At 44.7% G+C, this 20197-nt stretch overlaps 1 protein-coding gene across 1 annotated transcript in view; it reads left to right on the top strand.

Annotated features, from left to right (window-relative positions):
- The first annotated feature begins 8590 nt into the window (after positions 1 to 8590).
- LOC110334627 (tubulin alpha-1A chain-like) overlaps positions 8591 to 20197 on the top strand; it is a 24778-nt gene continuing 13171 nt past the window's right edge. The window contains exons 1-4 of the mRNA XM_029547892.1: positions 8591 to 8710; positions 10529 to 10751; positions 10885 to 11033; positions 11202 to 11649. Of these exons, the coding sequence (XP_029403752.1) occupies positions 8708 to 8710; positions 10529 to 10751; positions 10885 to 11033; positions 11202 to 11649 (823 nt within the window). The 5' untranslated portion in view covers positions 8591 to 8707. The remainder of the gene's footprint in view (positions 8711 to 10528; positions 10752 to 10884; positions 11034 to 11201; positions 11650 to 20197) is intronic.

Raw genomic sequence — 20197 nt, 5'->3', positions numbered from 1 at the left:
TGGAGTACGAGGAGCACCCATCCCTTGCTGGTGTGGCGGCAAACTTACACAGATGCTATGGTAATCAATGCAGCATTTCCTCAGGAAGATGGGAATTGATCTACCTCAAGATCCAGCTATACCACTCAGGCATATGTCTAAAGGACCCTTCATCCTATCTCAGAGACACTTGTTAACTGCTGCTCTGTGCATAATAGCCAGAAACTGGAAACAACCTAGATGTCCCTCAACAGAAGGATGGATAAAGAAGATGTGGGATATTTACGCAATTGAGTATCCCTTAGCTGTTAAAAAGAATGAAATCATGAAATTCAAAGGTAAATAGATGAAACCAGGGAAAAATATCATCCTGAATGAGGTTTATCTCAGACCCAGAAAGATAAATATGGTATATACCAGCTTATATGTGGATATTAGCTTTTAAGTCCATAATAACAACGTTGCAATCCATAGAACCACAGATGTTAGGTGTAGTGAAAGGAAGCAGAGGGTACATACATACAGATAGACCTCACTGAGAAAGGGAAATGGAATAGATAGCTATGGATGGGTGGAACAGAAAGATCAAGAAGAGATGGGGAGAGGGGAGAAAGGAGAATCAGGGGAGAGACAGCTAATAGTAAGGGGCATTTGAGGGGTAGTTTGGAAACCTAATACAGTAGAATCTTCCTAAAATACATGCATATTTGAAGGCAATTTAAATGAAATCACCAAATAATGCCCCAACTCAACATTTTTCATCACAAAATGAATCTCCCTGTACCAGGATTGGGTTACATGTAATTGAGTTGTTGGTCAAAGGGATCTCATGGGAATCCCTAAACAACCAAGGCTTTTGCCGAAACTATAGCTTGCTCTCTATAATTGATGGCCAGGCTCCACAGTGAGCCCAACACCTACACAGCTCACCAAACAAGGAGAAGTAGAGCTGGTACCTTCAGAGAGCCTTCACCCCTAGGTTCTAGTGTCTTAGTATAGTGTCTCCTACCAAAGGAGAAACATATACACCACTGAGCCACAAACCCTTTGATATACAATGCTGTCCTGCCTATACGATGAGCTGGGGCTTTGGTGGCACAAAGCTCATGGGAGTAACCCATCAATATCTGATTTGACTTAAGGTCTACTCCACGAGACAGAACCCGTAGCAAGGTGACCAAGAACCGAAGACTAGATAGTCAAAGAACCTGGGGTAAATCCAAATACCACTAGTTTTAAAACAAACAAACAAAAAAACACAGTAATAAATGACTTCTAAGGACATTCTGCTGCAATCGTAGATCAGTACCTCATTCAGCCATCATCAGAGATGCTTCCTCCTGCCCTGCAGCAGATGGAAATACAAATACAGCCAGACTTTGTGCAGAGAGGAAATCTTGGGACACTCAGCCCTTAACAGGATGTCTCTATCAGACTCCTTCCCTCAGGGCTCAGGGAACCCAGTGGAAGGGGAAACAGAAATTGACCGAGAGCCAGAGGGGACAGAGGACACCAGGAAAACAAGGCCTCTGAGCAAACTCGGCCACTGAGCCTATGAACTCACAGAGGCAGGCAGAGGCAGCACAGTGGCCGCACCAGCCGGCACCAAGTCTTCTGCTTTATATTATGGCTTCCCGTGTGGTGTATTCCTGGGACTCCCGAGTGTGAGAATGGGTGGGCCTCTGACTCTTGGGCCCTCTCTTGGGCTTTTTGTTCCCCTTCTGCTTGGTTGTTTTGCCTGATTCTGATGTGTTAGTTCTTGTTTTTATCTTATTATAATTTATTATGTTTTATTACTATGTCTTAGACATATGTTTGTTTTCTAATGAGAGTGCAGATTCAGATGGGAGCGGAGTTAAGAACTCAGAGGAGTAGAGGCAGAGGAAACCACAGTCACACATATTATGTGTGAGAAAAAAAATAACTTTAAAGTTTTGGGTTGTTCTGTTAGAGAAGTTAGGGTATCTGACTGCTGGACTATACCTATATTTACACTCAAAGGTCCTGCTATGAAGGCAGGGTTACAGAGGATAAGAAGCCCAAAGGTGCTGATGCAGATCAGAAGGACAGGGATGATGTGACGTAATGTATATGTGTTTATTTATTTAATTAGATACAGCTTCATGTATCCCATGATACCACCAGATTCACTTCATGGCTGAGACTGGCCCTGGGCTAATCCTCCTGTTTCCAAGTACTGGGATTACAGGTATGTGCCTCAAACACCCAAATGTGTAATCCATCTGCCTCTGCCACCCAAGTGCTGGGATTAAAAGTGTGTGCCACCACTGCCCTGCTCAATTGCCTTTCTTATACAGCCCAAACCCACCTGCCTAGGAATGGTGCCACCCACAGTGGACTGGGTCATCCTACATCTACTAGCAATTAACAAAATGCCCTCACAGATACAGCCACTGGCCAATCTGATAAAAGCAATTTTTCAGCTGCTGTTTCCGCTTCCCCAGTGACTCTAGGGCTGTACTAAGTTGACAGCTGAAGATAACAATGACATTCCACCCCTGACCTCCAACCCAGTCAACCCAGGCACACAAACATGTCATTTCAAACCATAACCTTTCAATGCTTTAAAAGTTCAAGAGCTCAAACAAATACATTCATACATACATACATACATACATACATACACACACACACACACACACACACATACACACACACACAAACATCCAAGATTTTTTTTAAAAACTGTATCTCAACACTGGGCTCCAGTAAAATTAAAAAAGAAGTTTGTCTCAACCACAACAAAAGATTGGGCCTCCTGACTCACACCTTTAAATTCCAACACTTGGGAGGCAGAGGCAGACAGATCTTTGTGAATTTAAGGCCAGCCACGGTCTTCATTGACTTCCAGTGCTACACAGCGGGACTCTGTCTCAAAAATATATACTTTCCCATTCCAGTAGGGGGAAAAAAAGAGCAAGTTTTGAAACCAAAACCCAACCATATAAAAGTCTCAGGATCCACTACCTGCAGCTCACTTATGAATTACTGGGCTCCACAGGGCTCAGGCACGCTCTCCTCTCATTCTGCCATCCGCAGCACAGAGAACTCGCTTTACAAGCTCAGGCCAGGTCCATTGCACAACTGCCACTGTCCTTGGTAAACGGCCTGTGTTTCCTGCATTTCCAAAATCTTGGGGAAAGAGGGGTCTCCACTGTATCTGAGACTGCAACTTCCCAAATGCCTTTTCTGGCCTCTCCAAGTGCCAGGCCTCAGGTCCTTTCCATGACTCCTTCAATCCTGGGGCCCACTGCGCCTACCATTTCCATACCAACTTCTAGAACAATGTCACTTTAAAATCAGTGTGTCCAGGGGCTGGAGAGATGGCGCAACAGTTAAGAGCACTGCCTGCTCTAATGAAGGTCCTGAGTTCAATTTCCAGCAATCACATTGGTGGCTCACAACCATCTATAGTGGGATCTGATGCCCTCTTCTGGCACGGAGGTGTACATGCAGATAGAGCATTCACACATAAAATAAATCTTAAAAATAAATAAATAAGCAAATAAATAAATAAATCGGTGTGTCCAGCAAGATATGAAGTTCTGTTGCTAGAGTGCTTGTGTAGCATCCTTGAAACCCGGGTTCAATGTCTAGTACCACATAAAAACATTGTCTCAGCTCTTGGAACTTGGAGGCCGGAGGAACACAAGGTCACGGTCATTTTCAGCTACATAGCAAGTCTGAAACCAGACTGAAATACATGAGACTGTCTAAAAAATAAATAGATTGGCTCAGTGGGTCTAATGCTTGCCATTTGAGTATTAGGACCTGAGTTTGGATCATGGGAGCCATGTAAATCTGGGGAGCAAGAATGGGGATCCAGCCCTAAAGGCAGAAGTTAAGGGGTGATATGCTCTGATCCATATGTGTGCTATGGTGCTCACATGCACACACAAGCACACATGCATGAGCATATACACACATGGGATTTTGAAAATGAAAAACAATCAGGCATGTGATAGATATACATACCTTTAACCTAGCACTCAGGCAGAGGTAGATAGATCTCATGAGTTCAAGGCCAGCCTGGTCTACATATTGAGATTCTGTCTAAAAAAACAAAGAAAGAAAGAAAGAAAGAAAGAAAGAAAGAAAGAAAGAAAGAAAGAAAGAAAGAAAGAAAGAAAGAAAAGAAAAGAAAGAAAAGAAAAAAAAAAGTAAAGCTAGTTAAAATAAAATAACTGTGTCCTCTCAGCTTTTGTTGTCATTGTTGAGACAGACCCTCTTGCAGCCCACATTAGCTTCAAACTTGAACTTCTGATTTTTGGCTTCCATCTGCCAGGTGCTAGGATTACAGGCATGAGCCACTGTGCCGCCCATAAATCTGGGGCTTTGTACATTCTAGGCAAGCTCTCTGCCATGAGCTACATTCCCAACCCAACTCTCTAGTTAAAAAAAAAAAAAAAAAATCACGTATCTGTGTTTTGCCTGCATGTTTGTGCATCATATGTGTGTCTGGTGGCCAAGGGACCAGAAGAGGGAATCAAATCCCCTGAACTGGAGTTACAGATGGTTTGAGCCACCATGTGGATGCTGGGAACTGAAAGCAAGCCCTCTGGAAGAGCAGCTGGTGTTCTTACCCACCGAGCCATCTCCTCAGCCCAGAACTGTAAGATATTTTTAAAGTATAAAATGTGCTTCTTCTGGTATGAAATTCAGACAGGCGGGTAAAGATTTGGGATCGTCACCTTACACAATCACTGGTCTACTTTAAACAGAATGAGATGACTTGCAGTCCATATGTGCTATTATTCTAAAATTGGTGTGGCTATCTGCGGTGTAGCTATCCTGGAGAGGTTCAGTTGGATAGCATTAGGAAGTGAGAGGAAGAAGAGAAAGTCATGAACTTGTGAGGGGGAAGGGGTAGCCTGGGAGGCAGTGGAAGGTGGAGGGTACTTATGTATGAAATTACCAAACACACACACACACACACACACACACACACACACACACACACGCTGGTGGTTTGAATAAGAGCACCCGTCATAAAGCTCACATTTGAACACTTGGTTTGGGAAGGGTTAGGAAGTGCATCCTTATTGGAGCAGGTGTGTCACTAGTGGTGGGACTTGAGGTTTCAAAAGACTAGTGAAGCCCTGTGACTTTGCTTGTGGCGCATGACTTTAATCCTAGCACTTGGAAGGCAGAGGCAGGTGGAATTCTGTGAGTTTGAGACCAGCCTGGTCTACAGAGTGAGTTACAGGCCAGCCAGGAATACACAGAGAAACCCTGTCTCAATACAACAACGACAAATTTTTTCAAAAATGAGAGCTGAGTGTTACTTGTGACGGCACGTGCCTATAATCTCGGCACTTGGGACATGGAGGCCGGAAGATCAGGAGTTGAAGACCAGCCTTAGCTACATACTGAATCAAGTTGGAAGCTAGCCCAGGCTACATGATCCATTTTTTCAAAATGACAAACAGGAAAGATTTATGAGATAGACTTGACACGATGATTCCATGGGACCCGAAACAAGTGAGAGAGAAGTCTACAGCGGTTGTTTCTGACTTCAGAAGCCAGGTATACTGAGCCATTAGTGAACCAGGTATACTGAACCATTAAGTGAACCACAGAACCTTTCACAGCTGAATGTTTGAGATCGCTAAGACAATCTGGAGCTAAGAAGAGCCACCATGCAGGCCTGGGATGTAGCTCGGGGGTAAAGTGCTTGCCTGGCATGCACAAGGCTTGAAAGAAGGGATAAGACGATAAAATATAGGGCAAGGTCTGAACCTGCAAATAGATAATTAGACTACACAGGCATTAATTAAGATTTTCTACTAATATCTATGTGCACAGAACGAACCTGTTAGCAGCATGCACTATTATATACCTGCTTGTTGATGTAAGTAAAGAGGTTAACAGTAAAATTAAGAGCTAGCAACATGTAAAAAAAATATGGTTTTTTTCCCCCATAGTGTGTATTCTATTAAATCAGGTAAGGAACAAAAAGAACAGACTAACCTCCCCCTACTGGTCTCTATTCATATATGTAGGATTTCAGTGTTTAAGTGAATAGTCTGTTTCTGACCTAGATCTTAAGTTATTTATGCTCAAGGGGTGAGAAAAAAAGCCTCTCATTTGTATAAGGGACAGAATGGCTCTGAGTGGTATGACAAAGAATCCTCCTTTTAATCCCCCTGTAAAACATAGAAAGAACAGAAGACATTTCTCATTTTTTTTGTATTGTCAAGAAATAGAAATGAATCACCGTACTTCAAAAAAAATTATACTTCATCGTGTCTCTGTAGTGTATGCTTATTATTATTATTTATTATTATTATTTGACGGAAGAGAAGGGGAGGCTTAGCTGGTAAAGGCACTTGCCACCACAGCTGAGGAGGTGAGGTTTGTCTCTGGAAGAAGAAAATCTGCCCCTGTAGTTGTCCTCTGGCCTCCAAAGACACACACACACACACACACACACACACACACACACTCAAATGCACACCTGCACAATATATACACAAATGAAATAGTTTTTAATTGTGACGATATTTTCAACAAGCTATTTGTCAGTCCTTATGTTCTGCCATTTAATTTTTTTTAATGAAGCAGAGTTGGGATTTATTCATTACTATCAATTTTAACATACGAGTTAAAAGAGATGTGCTCAGAACAATATCGGAGTGCATGGGTGTGGCCTTCTCTGAGAGAGCGCTGACATCATTTAGTTCTTGTTCTTGCTGATGTACTTACATGTTAGAGGTAGTCAAGTCATCTCTATTCCCTCTGTTATAAAATAATGAAGATGAGGGGTTGTTTTTCCTAGGAAATATGCAAGAATTAAACATCTATTTGTCTGTATGTGGGTTATATTGATTTGGGTTTGTTGTTGTTGTTGTTGTTGTTGTTGTTATTGTTGTTTTCCTTAGAAAAGACTTTTACGATAAATTTAAACAAGAAAGGCAGAGCTGTGGACCTCAGGCTAGAAGAACTCATGGCCACCATTGTTAGCTCACAACCTGCAGCTGCTGTGTTCCCAAGGCCCTCCCTCCCACACCAGCGCCTTGGGAGCCCAGCCTGAATGAATGGACTCCACAGGGCTCGCAAACAGAGCTGCGGGCGACCAAGACTCTGCTACTGAAAGGGAAGCCATCTGTCAAAATCCACATGTTCTGCTCGGTGCCCAAACAAATATCTCTTTTCCTCTAAAATTTCATCCTGCAAATTACCAGTGGTCTGCAGCTCGGAGACTCACTGTATAGAGATCTTCCTTGCTGACAAAGGTGCCTTTGTACATAGCAAAAGAGTGCCACTGTCATCTATTTCCTAGGAGTGAAAGAGAGGCATCTTTGTCCCAAGGGGCAATTGAGCAACGACCACAGTCGCTGGCTGAGCAGCGGTGGGGCGAGCAGCTACAGTTCCCACAGTCAGAAGCCCAGCTGCGGATGGGGCTATTTACAGAATTAAGGGAACTACGTAACTGCAGCAGGGCTGGCTGGCACTGCACAGTTGTCTGGGGATGAAAACATCACAAAATGGTTTCCTTTTAGATTATAAGACGCTCCTCTTTTTAATATGGCATCTCAGTTATTTTTTTACTTGATATCACCCCTCCCCCTCCAAAAAAAAAAAAAAAAAAAGACAAGACTGGAGAAATACAAGCCCACACAAAGAGCTAGTTTTTAAACTCAATTCTTTCTCCTTACAGTTTCTGAATTCCGTATTCAAAAGGATGGCTCATTTCTAGGGACAAAATAACACAGGTTCTGGGGTGGGGGGGTGGGGGGCGGGCACAGAGGGGTGATGGGAGAAAATTACCGCTAAAGAAAGAAAGCTCTCTAGTAAAGTAGTAAGTACGACTTTGTATATTATTTCTCTTTTCTTTCGTTCCTTCTTTCTTTCTTTCTTTCTTTTTGGTTTTTGAGACAGGATATCACACTATATATCCAGGGTGGGCACAAATTATCTGCAATCCCCAGCTTCCCAATGCTGGGATTTACAGGCATAAACCACTAAGGCCAGTTATGATGACCTTGAGCTGCAAGTCTTCCTGCCTCTGACTCCCAGGTGCTGTTGAGGTCTCAGGCTTGATCTATTCGTACTGAATTTTGCTCAATTAATAATAAAGAATAACAATAATACAATAACTATGAAACTAAGCATTCAGCCACGCCTTTTTAACCACCCCCATTCTGCTACTTTTTAAAGCAAATAGAGATGCTGAATTCTAACAGAACGTAATTAAATTCAGTATACTACAAATGAATTTTCCATAAAGAATCGAAACATAAATTCTGTGATTAAGTGTTGGGGAAAACCCTTTGATGATTTAAACTACAGTTTAAGGTTTAAACTACGTATAATCATCCAACCCCAGTTTTCTTTCTTCCCTTTCCACCCCTCCTCAACTCCACCCCATAATGGATGCTCCGCTGGCTGCCTTTGCGCGGCCTTTGTCTGAAGGATGCAAAGTCTACGGATGCTAGGGGGAAGGGGTGGGGGAGAGATTACCTCATACCATGTCGTTTGCACCAATCACCACTCTCCTGTTGCGGCTTCTCTGGGCAGACAGAGGGGTCTGGACCAACAGGAAAAGGCCCTGGCCCATCCCCATGGTGACCGAGCTGTATATAAGGAGACGCATCCGCCCAAGTGCCGCAGGTTCTCTTACATCGACCGCTTAAGAGTCGCGCTGTAAGAAGCAACACCTCCTCCTCGCCTCCGCCGTCCGCCCGATAGCCGCGAAGCAGCAACCATGGTGAGCAAGCCTTCCCCGGCTCTCGGTAGATAGAGGGTGGGTGTCAGTCGCCCCAGATCTGCAAGGAAACGCCTAAGGCTTTGATCACCTCTGCGGGAAAGGGTAGTCTCCATGCTTTAAGTTTAGCTTAGTCCTTGAGTCCCGCCGCCGCAGTGCGGGACACGGAAACGCCCAGACCGGGAAGAACAAAGGCAGCGCCGGCGAGCGAGCGCTGGCAGAGCCAGGGACTGCAGGGGACCACGGGGACCGCCGGGGACGGGTTGGGGGTCGAGGGTTCGCTGCTGTAGGAGGACAGGGCGGCGGTCGAGCCCGCACTCCAGAAACACCGCCCCAGTTCGCTGGGAAAACGATTAGTTTGCGTCGGATCCATGGCAGCCGCTGTCAGGGAGGCGCAGGGGCGGGGTTGTTTGTCTCTTGCTTCCGTGGCGTTTTGGGAGGGGTTCGTTCTCACTAAGCCTCTCTGCCGAGCGGTTTTTTGTTTTTGTTTTTAATTATTTTTATTTTTATTTTTAAATCGTTGTGGAACTGTAGTCTTATGAGATGTTTCGTTTGCAGGGCTGTCAAAAATACAATTTGCTTAACGGGGACATCTCGCTGAGGGGGGAGGGGAGCTGGATGGTTGGGGAATGACAAAGCCCACTTTGTGAAGCCCAGGGTACTCTGATGGTCAGAACCCAGGGAAACGCCCTTCCCCGCCCCCCACCCCCTCAGACAATGAAAGTTGTCCCTCCACAACAGACGTGTATCTCTATAGAATGAAATATTAGTGGTATATTAGTGGTATGTAGAGATTCATCGGATAAAAATATTATTTTCTACTTTTAAATGTTAGCTACCTTTTCACTTGTTTTTTTTTTTTTTTTTTTTTTTTTTTTAAATGTTGGCGTTCTTTGTTTCTAACTTAGCCTGCTTTAAGAATGTTTCCATTCCATACAGTGGAAAACCTTCGGGAAAAAAAAAAAAAAAANGGATCTTCTGCAAAGAAAAGAATTATACTCTGCACCCAACCGTCTTTTGTTATAATATATGTGCACTAATTCATTAATTCAGGCTAATGTGCCCCAGACAGGGTTAGGGGGGACCCTGAGAGTGGCACAAAGAGATCACATAGACAGCTGCTGGAAATAGAGCTTTCCCTGTTAAATAATGTAACAGCACAGGCTAGCACCAGGCACAGAGACTGCGGAAATGCAGAAATCAGACTTTGTCTAGCTTTTAGCCTAGCCAAAGTACTGATGGGGTCCGCAGAAGGGTGTGGCTCCTGGCCTCAGCCTCACTGCAGATGTCAGTGTTAAAATAGGAGGTACTATAGGATGAAACCTTAAGCTTTGTGAGACTCTTATCATCTATTATGTAGCCTAGTCAGAATACTGATGGGGTCTGCAGAAGGGTGTGGCTGCTGGCCTCAGCTGCACATGTTGAAATACCAGGATGAAATACCTATAGGATGAAAACTTCATCCTTACTTATCAGGTAAAGAAGCAATTAGTATAATTATGAATAATGATTTTATTTTACAGAATATGCTTTGAATATATTTCAAATATGAAAACTGTTCTATTCAAGCAAGGCTATAGGAACAATGGGTTTGCACCATGTCTTAAGCAGTATTAAGGTGATATGTAGGCCACACCCTCTTTTGGTGTTTGTACTGGGTACTCCTCATCGTTCCTGTTATATTAGGGATGTGACTCCAAATAAATTTCAACAATATTTGTATTTTTAGAAACACTTTAGAAATCTATTAAAATCTAAAATATAAATACAGCTTAATATTATAACAGCTTAATTTTATAATTTTTTTCCACCTTTCCGCAGCGTGAGTGCATCTCCATCCACGTTGGCCAGGCTGGTGTCCAGATCGGCAATGCCTGCTGGGAGCTCTACTGCCTGGAACATGGCATCCAGCCTGATGGCCAGATGCCAAGTGACAAGACCATTGGGGGAGGAGATGACTCCTTCAACACCTTCTTCAGTGAGACAGGAGCTGGCAAGCACGTGCCCCGGGCAGTGTTCGTAGACCTGGAACCCACAGTCATCGGTAAGCNGGCNGGGGGCTTCCCCGAGGCATTCCTTCTTGGTCACATACTCAGAATCTCTCTCCAGACCCAGAAGGGTGAGTGAGCTTGTGTGTGTCCTTGGTGGCCGATGGCTGATGTCTTCTCCTTTTCCAGATGAAGTTCGCACTGGCACCTACCGCCAGCTCTTCCACCCTGAGCAGCTCATCACAGGCAAGGAGGACGCTGCCAATAACTATGCCCGTGGCCACTACACCATTGGCAAGGAGATCATTGACCTTGTCTTGGACAGGATTCGCAAGCTGGTAAATGCCATATATGGATGGNTTTCAAATGCAGTGGAAGGGTGTCTTGGTATCTGTCAGAATCTATCTTTTCTATCAAGTAGATACGGTTCCCNATCTAAAGGAATTGCACATAGTGCTAAGAGTATGCCCTCCNAATAAAACATTACATNTCCTTTTCTCCCACAGGCNGACCAGTGCACAGGTCTCCAGGGCTTCTTGGTTTTCCACAGCTTTGGTGGGGGAACTGGCTCTGGCTTCACCTCCCTGCTGATGGAGCGGCTCTCCGTGGATTACGGAAAGAAGTCCAAGCTGGAATTCTCCATTTACCCAGCCCCCCAGGTTTCCACTGCTGTGGTTGAGCCCTACAATTCCATTCTCACCACCCATACCACCCTGGAGCACTCTGATTGTGCCTTCATGGTAGACAATGAGGCCATCTATGATATCTGTCGTAGAAACCTCGACATTGAGCGCCCAACCTACACCAACCTAAACAGGTTGATAGGTCAAATTGTGTCTTCCATCACTGCTTCCCTCAGATTTGATGGGGCCCTGAATGTTGATCTGACAGAATTCCAGACCAACTTGGTACCCTACCCTCACATCCACTTTATGCCCCTGTCATTTCCTGCTTGTGGACGTTGTACATCGTGGTGCGCACTAGGCTCCGCACCACGATGTACAACGTCCACAAGCAGCTAAATTAAATGTCACAAGGTGCTGCTTCCACAGGGATGTTTATTCTGTTCCAACATAGAAAGTTGTGGTCTGATCAGTTAACTTGTATGTGGCAATATCTGCTTTCATACTGTTACTGACTTATGATTGATTTGTCAGAGACCCAAGCTGCCCACTTCACTGATGGGTTTTAAATAAAATACTCCCTGTCTTAAAAGTTGTCTTGTGTTCTGTATTTGGGTGTGTCCCACACTTTGGCTGAAATAAACACCATGACCTCGGAGGAAAGGGTCTATTGTACCTTACTGTCTGTCCATCAAGGGGAGCTGAGGCAGGAGCTGAAAGAGGAAAAGGGGGGGTGTGGCACCATCCACTGCAGACCCAGCTTTCTCACACTAATCATTAATGAAGAAAATGATGCTCCCATAGACCTAATTACAGGCCGATGTGATGGAGGCACATCTTCCCACTGCACATTGGAGTCACAATATGTGACTGCACATTGTGGGAAGTTGACAGGTTACTACCACATTGTATGGAAATTATATATTATATAAACAATTACTATATAAAAAAGATTTTCAGATGCAGGCCTGTAGTATCAACAGTTGGGAAGCAGAGGCAGGAGGATTAAATAGTCACATACTGTATAACAAATTGCAGACCAGCTTGGGCCACCTGAGTCCTTTTCATAAAAAGCAGTTGGGAAATAGAGTATATACATAATACACATACATAAATGCCAGGCATGTGGGTGTATGCCTTTAATCCCAGTACTCAGGAGGCAGAGGGAGATCTTTGATTTTAAGGCCAGCCCAGCAAGCAAGGTCCAGGCCATCCAAGGTTGCAAATAAGACAGGCCTTTAAATACTAATAATAGAACTGTTGCTTCTAGTTTATGCATGTGTTACAGTTACTTCCCCCCACCCCACCCCGAGACAGGGTTTCTCTGTATAGCCCTGGCTGTCCTGGAGCTCACTTTGTCGACCAGGCTGGCCTCGAACTCAGAACTCTGCCTGCCTCTGCCTCCCAAGTGCTGGGATTAAAGGCGTGAGCCACCATGCCCAACTTTGCTTCCAACTTTGGGAGTTACAGTTACTTTTAAGTCATCTTAGTGTATTAAACCATATGATGCAAAATGTAGATGTGGGTATTACCACCGAAGGGCAAGGGGAGGAAATAGCTAATGAGGAGCCCCAGACAGTGAGAGGGGTGCACTGGACAGTGACAGAGAAGGAAGGATTGCACACAGAATGAAAATGCATCACACAGGCAGATCTCAGTGAGGTCACGGCCAGCCTGGTCTACAAAGCAAGTTCCAGGACAGCCAGGGCCCTTATAAAGAGAAGCTCTGTCTCAAATATCCAACAAACTAACAAAAACAGAAAGAAAATGTCATCACAGAGATTAAAAGTAAAAAAAAAAAAAATAGGTTTAGTATTTACATTTTCACTTCATTAAAGTTACTTAAAATGGCAGGTTTTTGTTTTTTTCCCTAACAGGCTGCTATAGGTAGCACCGGCTGTCCTTGAACTTCAGGTGGTGAAAGTTGCTCATTTATGGTCAGAATCTTTCTGTTAACTGCTGATGGTATGCCACTAAGAGAAAATGTTGACTTGTAAATGCGCCCTGGGCTTCTATTTTTCACGGACAGCTACCTTGGCAAGTGTCGTCCAGTTCCACACACTTCTGCTTCTGCTGACCAAATTCCCCGGAAAATGCCTGCTCTCCAAGCAAGTGCCTCCCCTTTGACCTAGATCCACTGTGTTAATTAAATCTGAATAACTCTCTAAGGATATCCCTTTTGTAATTCAGGCCAATAAATTCAAAGGAAAGTATCGAAGGCAGCAGCAGCTCCACTCCCAGACAGCTAGGTTTACAAATGACTTTTATGCATTTTGTGTGCTTGGGGCTGGGAGACACAAATCAGAGCAGCAATGTGGAGGGGAGAGTTCCCGCCTTCCACTGTGTGGCTCCAGGGTGGATCAGGTTGCTGACATTTTCATCAGCTGAGCTGTCGCACCGATTAGAAATAGTTTTAGACTGAACATTTCTTTAGAAACTGAGCCCTCCTCCTCCCCTCCCCCAAGGTCAGTTCAACTGGGCAGAAGAGCCTATTGTCTGCAATATCATACCATTCCATTCTGCTCTGAGATGCTACTTAGTGGAAACAAGTTATATATATATATATTTTGTATCAGCTGCTCTTTTTATTTGAGATTGCCTTGAGACTGCCAGTTAAGTAATGGTAAATGTAATTACTCAAATGCCCAATGTGTATCCACTAGTGAGTCCTGAACACCAGGAAATAGCTGGGCTTTTTTTTTTTTTTAATGTATATGAATACACTGTTTCTTAAAATTTATTTATTTTATTTATATGAATTTATATTTTTATTTATATGTAGCTGTCTTCAGACACATCAGAAGAGTACATCAGATCCTGTTACAGATGGTTGTGAGCCACCATGTGGTTGCTGGGAATTGAACTCAGGACCTCTGGAAGAGCAGTCAGTGCTCTTACCTGCTGAGCCATCTCTCCAGCCCTTGTTTTTGTCTGTTAAGACAGGGTCTCAGCCGGGTGTGGTGGCGCACGCCTTTAATCCTAGCACTTGGGAGGCAGAGGCAGGCGGATTTCTGAGTTTGAGGCCAGCCTGGGCTACAGAGTGAGTTCCAGGACAGCCAGGGCTAGACAGAGAAACCCTGTCTTGAAAAAAAAAAAAAAAAAAAAAAAAAAAAAAAGACAGGGTCTCACTATTCTGCCCTGGCTGTCTGGACTCTCGTTGTGCAGACCTGCTGCCCTCAGAGATCGCTGCCTCTTGAGAAACTGAGATTAAAGTCTTGTGCCACCAAGGCTGGCCCAAAGGCTAGTTCTGAACCCACAGTTACAGAAATGGCCTTGGTAAAAGTCAGTTGTCACAGAACAGAAGAGAGAGACATGAGTTTGAGAGCCAGAGAGATGGCTCAGCAAGTAAAGGTGTTTGTCACCACATCTAACCACCTCAGGATCCCCATGGAAGAAGGAAAGAACTGAGTCCTGACAGCTGTCCTCCAACCCCCACCCCACCACCCCCTCCCCACACATACACGCACAGGAAAGAATTAAAATGAAGTGCAATGAAGCTGGACATGGTGGCACGTGCTCTTAATCTCTGCACTTGGGAGGCAGAGGCAGGTGGACCTCTGTGAGTTCAAGCACAGCCTGGTCTACTTAGTAAATTCAGGACAGAAGGGGCTGTGTAGAGAAGAGACCCTGTCTCAATGAAAGAAAGCAAAAGGAGGAGCTGGTGAGGTGGCTCAGCGGTTAAGAGCACTGACTGCTCTTCCGAAGGGCCTGAGTTCAAATCCCCGCAACCACATGATGGCTCACAACCAACCATCTGTAATGAGAGCTGATTCCCTCTTCTGGTGTGTCTGAAGTCAGCTACAGTGTACCTATGTATAATAATAAATCTCTGAGCCAGAGCAGCAGGGACTGAGTGATTGGGGCTGACTTGAGCGAGCAGAGGCCCTAAAAATTCAATTCCCAACAACCACATGAAGGCTCACACCATCTGTACAGCAACAGTGTACTCACATACATAAAATAAATAAATAAATCTTTAGAGAGAGAGAGAGAGAGAGAGCCGGGCAGTGGTGGCGCAGCACTTGGATTTCTTTTTCTTTCTTTCTTTTTTTTTTCTTTTTTTAAGATTTATTCATTTATTATATGTAAGTACACAGTAGCTGTCTTCAGACACTCCAGAAGAGGGAGTCAGATCTCATTAAGGATGGTTGTGAGCCACCATGTGGTTGCTGGGATTTGAACTCTGCACCTTTGGAAGAGCAGTCGGGTGCTCTTACCCGCTGAGCCATCTCCCCAGCCCGGCAGGTGGATTTCTGAGTTCAAGTTCGAGGCCAGCCTGGTCTATGGAGTGAGTTCCATGACAGCCAGGGCTATTCAGAGAAACCCTGTCTCGAAAAACCAAAAAAGAAAAACCAAAAAGAGAGAGAAAGAGAGAGAGAACAAAAACAAATTGCAACAAAACAGACTTAGCAAATAAACATAGGAAAGGGATTTGCAGAGAGGAGCAGGGCTTGGCAGGGCTGGGAGGGAAGGAGATGTGAGAAGAGGATTAAGGTAATTAGAATGTATTATATACAAGGGTGACATGGTTAAAGAACAGTTAAGTGGCCTTCCACTTGTGTGTCTGAAGTCAGCGATAGTGTACTCACATACATAAAATAAATACATCTTTAAAAAAAACAAGTAGTTCCAGCACTCAGGAGGCAGAGACAGGCCAAATTCTGTAGGTTCCTGTGGGGTGGTGGGTTGTGCACAGAACCTCTGTGACCCGGTGAGTGGTGGTTTTCACCTGCATGGGACAGAAGGTGTTCGACCACGCCTCCTGGGCCCCTGGTTCCTATCAAGTAGCTACAGCCTCCCAGAGCCCCCCCCCCCCCCGCAGAGAGGTAAGTGGCTAAAGGTCTCAGTCACATAGGAGCAGTACCTACATGCAAATAAGGTGTCCCCAAAGCTCTCAGACCAAACCAATGTTGTCAGTACCCACCCCAAAACTGTATATGAGAATCCAGCCTGGAAGGATTAGGGGTGCGAGAACTACTCTGTCTTTGGAGCCTGTTTTTTTTTTTCTTTGTTTTTTTTTTTTTTTTAAGATTTTTTATTATTATATCTAAGTACACTGTAGCTGTCTTTAGATGCACCAGAAGAGGGCATCAGATCTCATGACAGATGGTTGTGGTCGCTGGGATTTGAACTCAGAACCTTTGGAAGAGCAGTAGGTGGTTTTTTTGTTTGTTTGTTTGTTTTGTTTGTTTGTTTGTTTTGGTTTTTTCGAAACAGGGTTTCTCTTTACAGCCCTGGCTGTCCAGGAACTCACTTTGTAGACCAGGCTGGCCTCGAACTCAGAAATCCGCCTGCCTCTGCCTCCCGAGTGCTGGGATTAAAGGCGGGCGCCACCACGCCTGGCTGCAGTTGGTGTTCTTAACATCTTTCCATTGCCTTCTGTTCTAAGAGGTCTGCTCTCCCGAAGCGCTGCCTGAAGCTCCACCGCACTCCTCACTGACTAGTAGGTCTCAGTGCAGGGCAATGTATAGTAACCAAGTAACCTGGAAGGCACGGCAGAGACGGAGGTGGAGCCAATTTGCAGCAACAGTTAAGAGCACTGACTGTTCTTCCAGAGGTCCTGAGTTCAATTCCCAGCAACTACATGGTGGCTCACAACCATCTGTAATGGGATCTGGTGCCCTCTTCTGGTGTACATGAAGACAGTGTACTCACATATACTCATACACATAAAACAGATGTACTCTTCTGGTGTGTCTGAAGATAGCTATAGTGTACCCATATAAAAAAAATAAATAAATCTTTAAAAAAAATAAGTTGTCCTTCTAAGAGCTGCTTTGGTGTGTGTTCACAGCAGTAAACCCTAACTAAGACACCAACAAAAACTGGGTATAGTGGCACAGGGTGGTTTAACTAGGAACAGCTCCCATAGATTCATGTGTTTCAATGTTTGTCCCACAGGGAGTGGCACTCTTAGGAAGCATGGCCTGTGTCACTATAGGGGAGGGCTTTGAGGTCTCTCATGCTCAAGCTATACCCGGAGATACTCAGTCTCCTTCTGTCTGAGGATCGAGCTATAGAACTCTCAGCTCTTTCTTCACCACCATGATTGCCTGCATGATGCTGTGTTTCCTGCCATGATGATAATGGACTAAACTTCTGAAACTGCAAGCCAGCCCCACATAAGTGTTTTCCTTTATTAGGGCAGCTGCGGGGCTGGAGAGATGGCTGTGATTAAGAGCACTGACTGCTCTTCCAGAGGTCCTGAGTTCAATTCCCAGCAATTGCCCTCTTCTCACTAGTCCGTCTAGTTGAATTACTGAACTCCTGGTTCAGTAAGAGGCCCTGTCACAAAATACTAAGGTAAGAAATGCAAGGCACGGTGGCGCACTCTGGACTCAGAGACAGCGGCTTTCTGTAAGCTTCAGGCCAGTGTGTGTGTGTGTGTGTGCGCGCGCTTGCTTGTACAGGCAGAGGAAGGGAGAGAACCTGAGTATATATATATATATGTACACCATGTACATACAGGAGCCTACAGAGGTCAGATCCTGTAGTGGCTATTCCTGGTTGTCAACTTGACTATATCTGGAATGAACTACAATCCAGAATTGGAAGGCTCACCAATTCTGATGAGAATTGGAAGGCTCCTAATCTGGAGGCTGGGAGATAGAAGTTTCTGACCTGGATCTTAGCATGGAGATCTTGATCCACAGTGGCAATGAATTCCAGAATATTAAGACAGAGATCTCTGAGTTCAAGGTCATCTGGGATTAAAGGTGTGGTAGCACACACACCACCCCCCCCTTTTTTTTTTTTAAAGATTTATTTATTTATATATGTAAGTACACTGTAGCTGTCTTCAGACACTCCAGAAGAGGGAGTCAGATCTTGTTAAGGATGGTTATGAGCCACCATGTAGTTGCTGGGATTTGAACTCCGGACCNTCGGGAGAGCAGTCGGGTGCTCTTACCCACTGAGCCATCTCACCAGCACACACCTTTAATCTGGGTTACAGCTTCTGCTGGAGACCTATATAAGGACATTGGAAGAAGGAAGGCTCTCTCTCTTTCTCCTTTGCCTGCCTGCCATGTGTTTCTGAGCAACTGCTAGATCCATGGACTTCCATTCACAGCTTGCTGACCATTGCTGGGAGTTGAACGGCAGACTGTAAGTCATCAACAAATTCCCTTACTATACAGAGACTACCCATAAATTCTGTGACTCTAGAGAACCCTGACTAATAGAGATCCCTTGGAACAGAAGTTACAGGTGATTTTGAGCAGCCTTGTGGGTCCTGGGAACCAAACTCTGGTCCTCCACAGAGCAATAATTTCTCATTAAGCCATCTTTCTGGTCCCACATGAGCAAGTGTACATGCACACACACACACATGCATTCCTGCAAGCACCTGAATGTACACGGGTAACACACATAAACAAAGAAAAAAGTAATTGGAAAAACTTGGAAAAAGACCATAGTGTGTAAACTTCAGTATGTAGCTTCCTCACTGGTCACCCCCACATCTTGACTGTAGTTCCAGGGTAAGCTGTAATTTTGATTTGTAATGTCCCTAAATGGTTTAGTGCCTTAGGTCCATGGAATAGGGAAGTAGTACTGTAGTGCCAGGGAAATATTAGTGGTCCCCCCAAAAACAGACAAGAGCCAATCTGATGCAACTCACAGAAGGTCTTTACTTCAACTAGCTTGGACACGCCCCTCCACCCCAACCCATCACTGTCACAAAGGACTTTTTTTTGGGGGGACGGGGGCTCCAAATGTCGATTAGGGCAAGACTTTATAATAAGCAGCAAGTTGGGGGGGGTGAGTGTGCAAGCATCTAACTGGAAAGCTGATGTGGCCTTTAACATGATTGGCTGGTGCTGGGAGTCACGTCATAAACGTAACTTCTGCTCCCCTCTGCATTGGTGGTTGTTAGGCAGGGGGCGGGCTTGTAACCTGGGGTGCAGGTTTGACGGGGAAATAACCTGGAGACACCAGTCTTGTTGAGGGTGTAACCTGGAGACACCAGTCTTGTTGGGGATTAGCCTAGAGACTGGAGCTAGGCTTGGGTTTGTTGGGGGGCAACTTGGAAACTAATGCTGTTAGTTTACCTGAGTTCAAACTCAGGCCAGCTTCTCTAAAATGAAGTCTGAACTTACAAACTGATCAGGTGGGGATGAATAAGGTCTTTTTAATTTTTCATTAGTGTACGTGCGTGCCTGCGAGCGCAGCTCTGGCAGAGGAAATCTCAGCTTGAGCAGCGCCACCCCAGCTAGGCTCGCCTGCCTGTCCCAGTATGGGAGATGGAGGAGAGGAACGGCAGGGGAGTGGGGGAGGGGCTGGCTGATGGTTCACTCTTCTGGAATCCAAAGTGACTGCAGGTTTAAGTCAAAGACTTGGGCTGGGGAGATGGCTCAGTGGTTAAGAGCACTGACTGTTCTTCCAGAGGTCCTGAGTTCAAATCCCAGCAACCACATGGTGGCTCACAACCATCTGTAATGAGATCTGACTCCCTCTTCTGGGGTGTCCGAAGTAAGCTACAGTGTACTTATATATAATAAATAATTCTAAAACAACAAAAAAAATTAAAAAATAAAAAGACAAAGACTTAGCTTCCCGCCTTTAGCCCTAGTGACGAAACTTTGTAACAAAAGTAGCTTCTAAATAACTGATCCAATTCCTCTCTTGTATTTGACTCCTCCTCAGTCTCGAGGGCACTGGGGTGTCTGCTAACCAGACTTTCTAGATTTCTTGGCCTGGTGATAAACTAATAATACACGAGAAAGGGACAGGCTGTAATGGCTGAAGCATATGCACACATAAAAAGTACTAATTACAGGAGGCAGAAACAGCAAAAGAATTTTACTAATTTTACTGTCCAGTTTTGTATGTTAAAAATTTAGGAGCCGGGCATGGTGGTGCACGCCTTTAATCCCAGC

This window comes from Mus pahari, chromosome 17 (genome assembly GCF_900095145.1).
Source record: "Mus pahari chromosome 17, PAHARI_EIJ_v1.1, whole genome shotgun sequence".
NCBI classification, from domain to species: domain Eukaryota; kingdom Metazoa; phylum Chordata; class Mammalia; order Rodentia; family Muridae; genus Mus; species Mus pahari.
The sequence above is the reverse complement of the archived record's forward strand: the minus strand, read 5'-3'. Positions and strand labels throughout refer to the sequence as shown.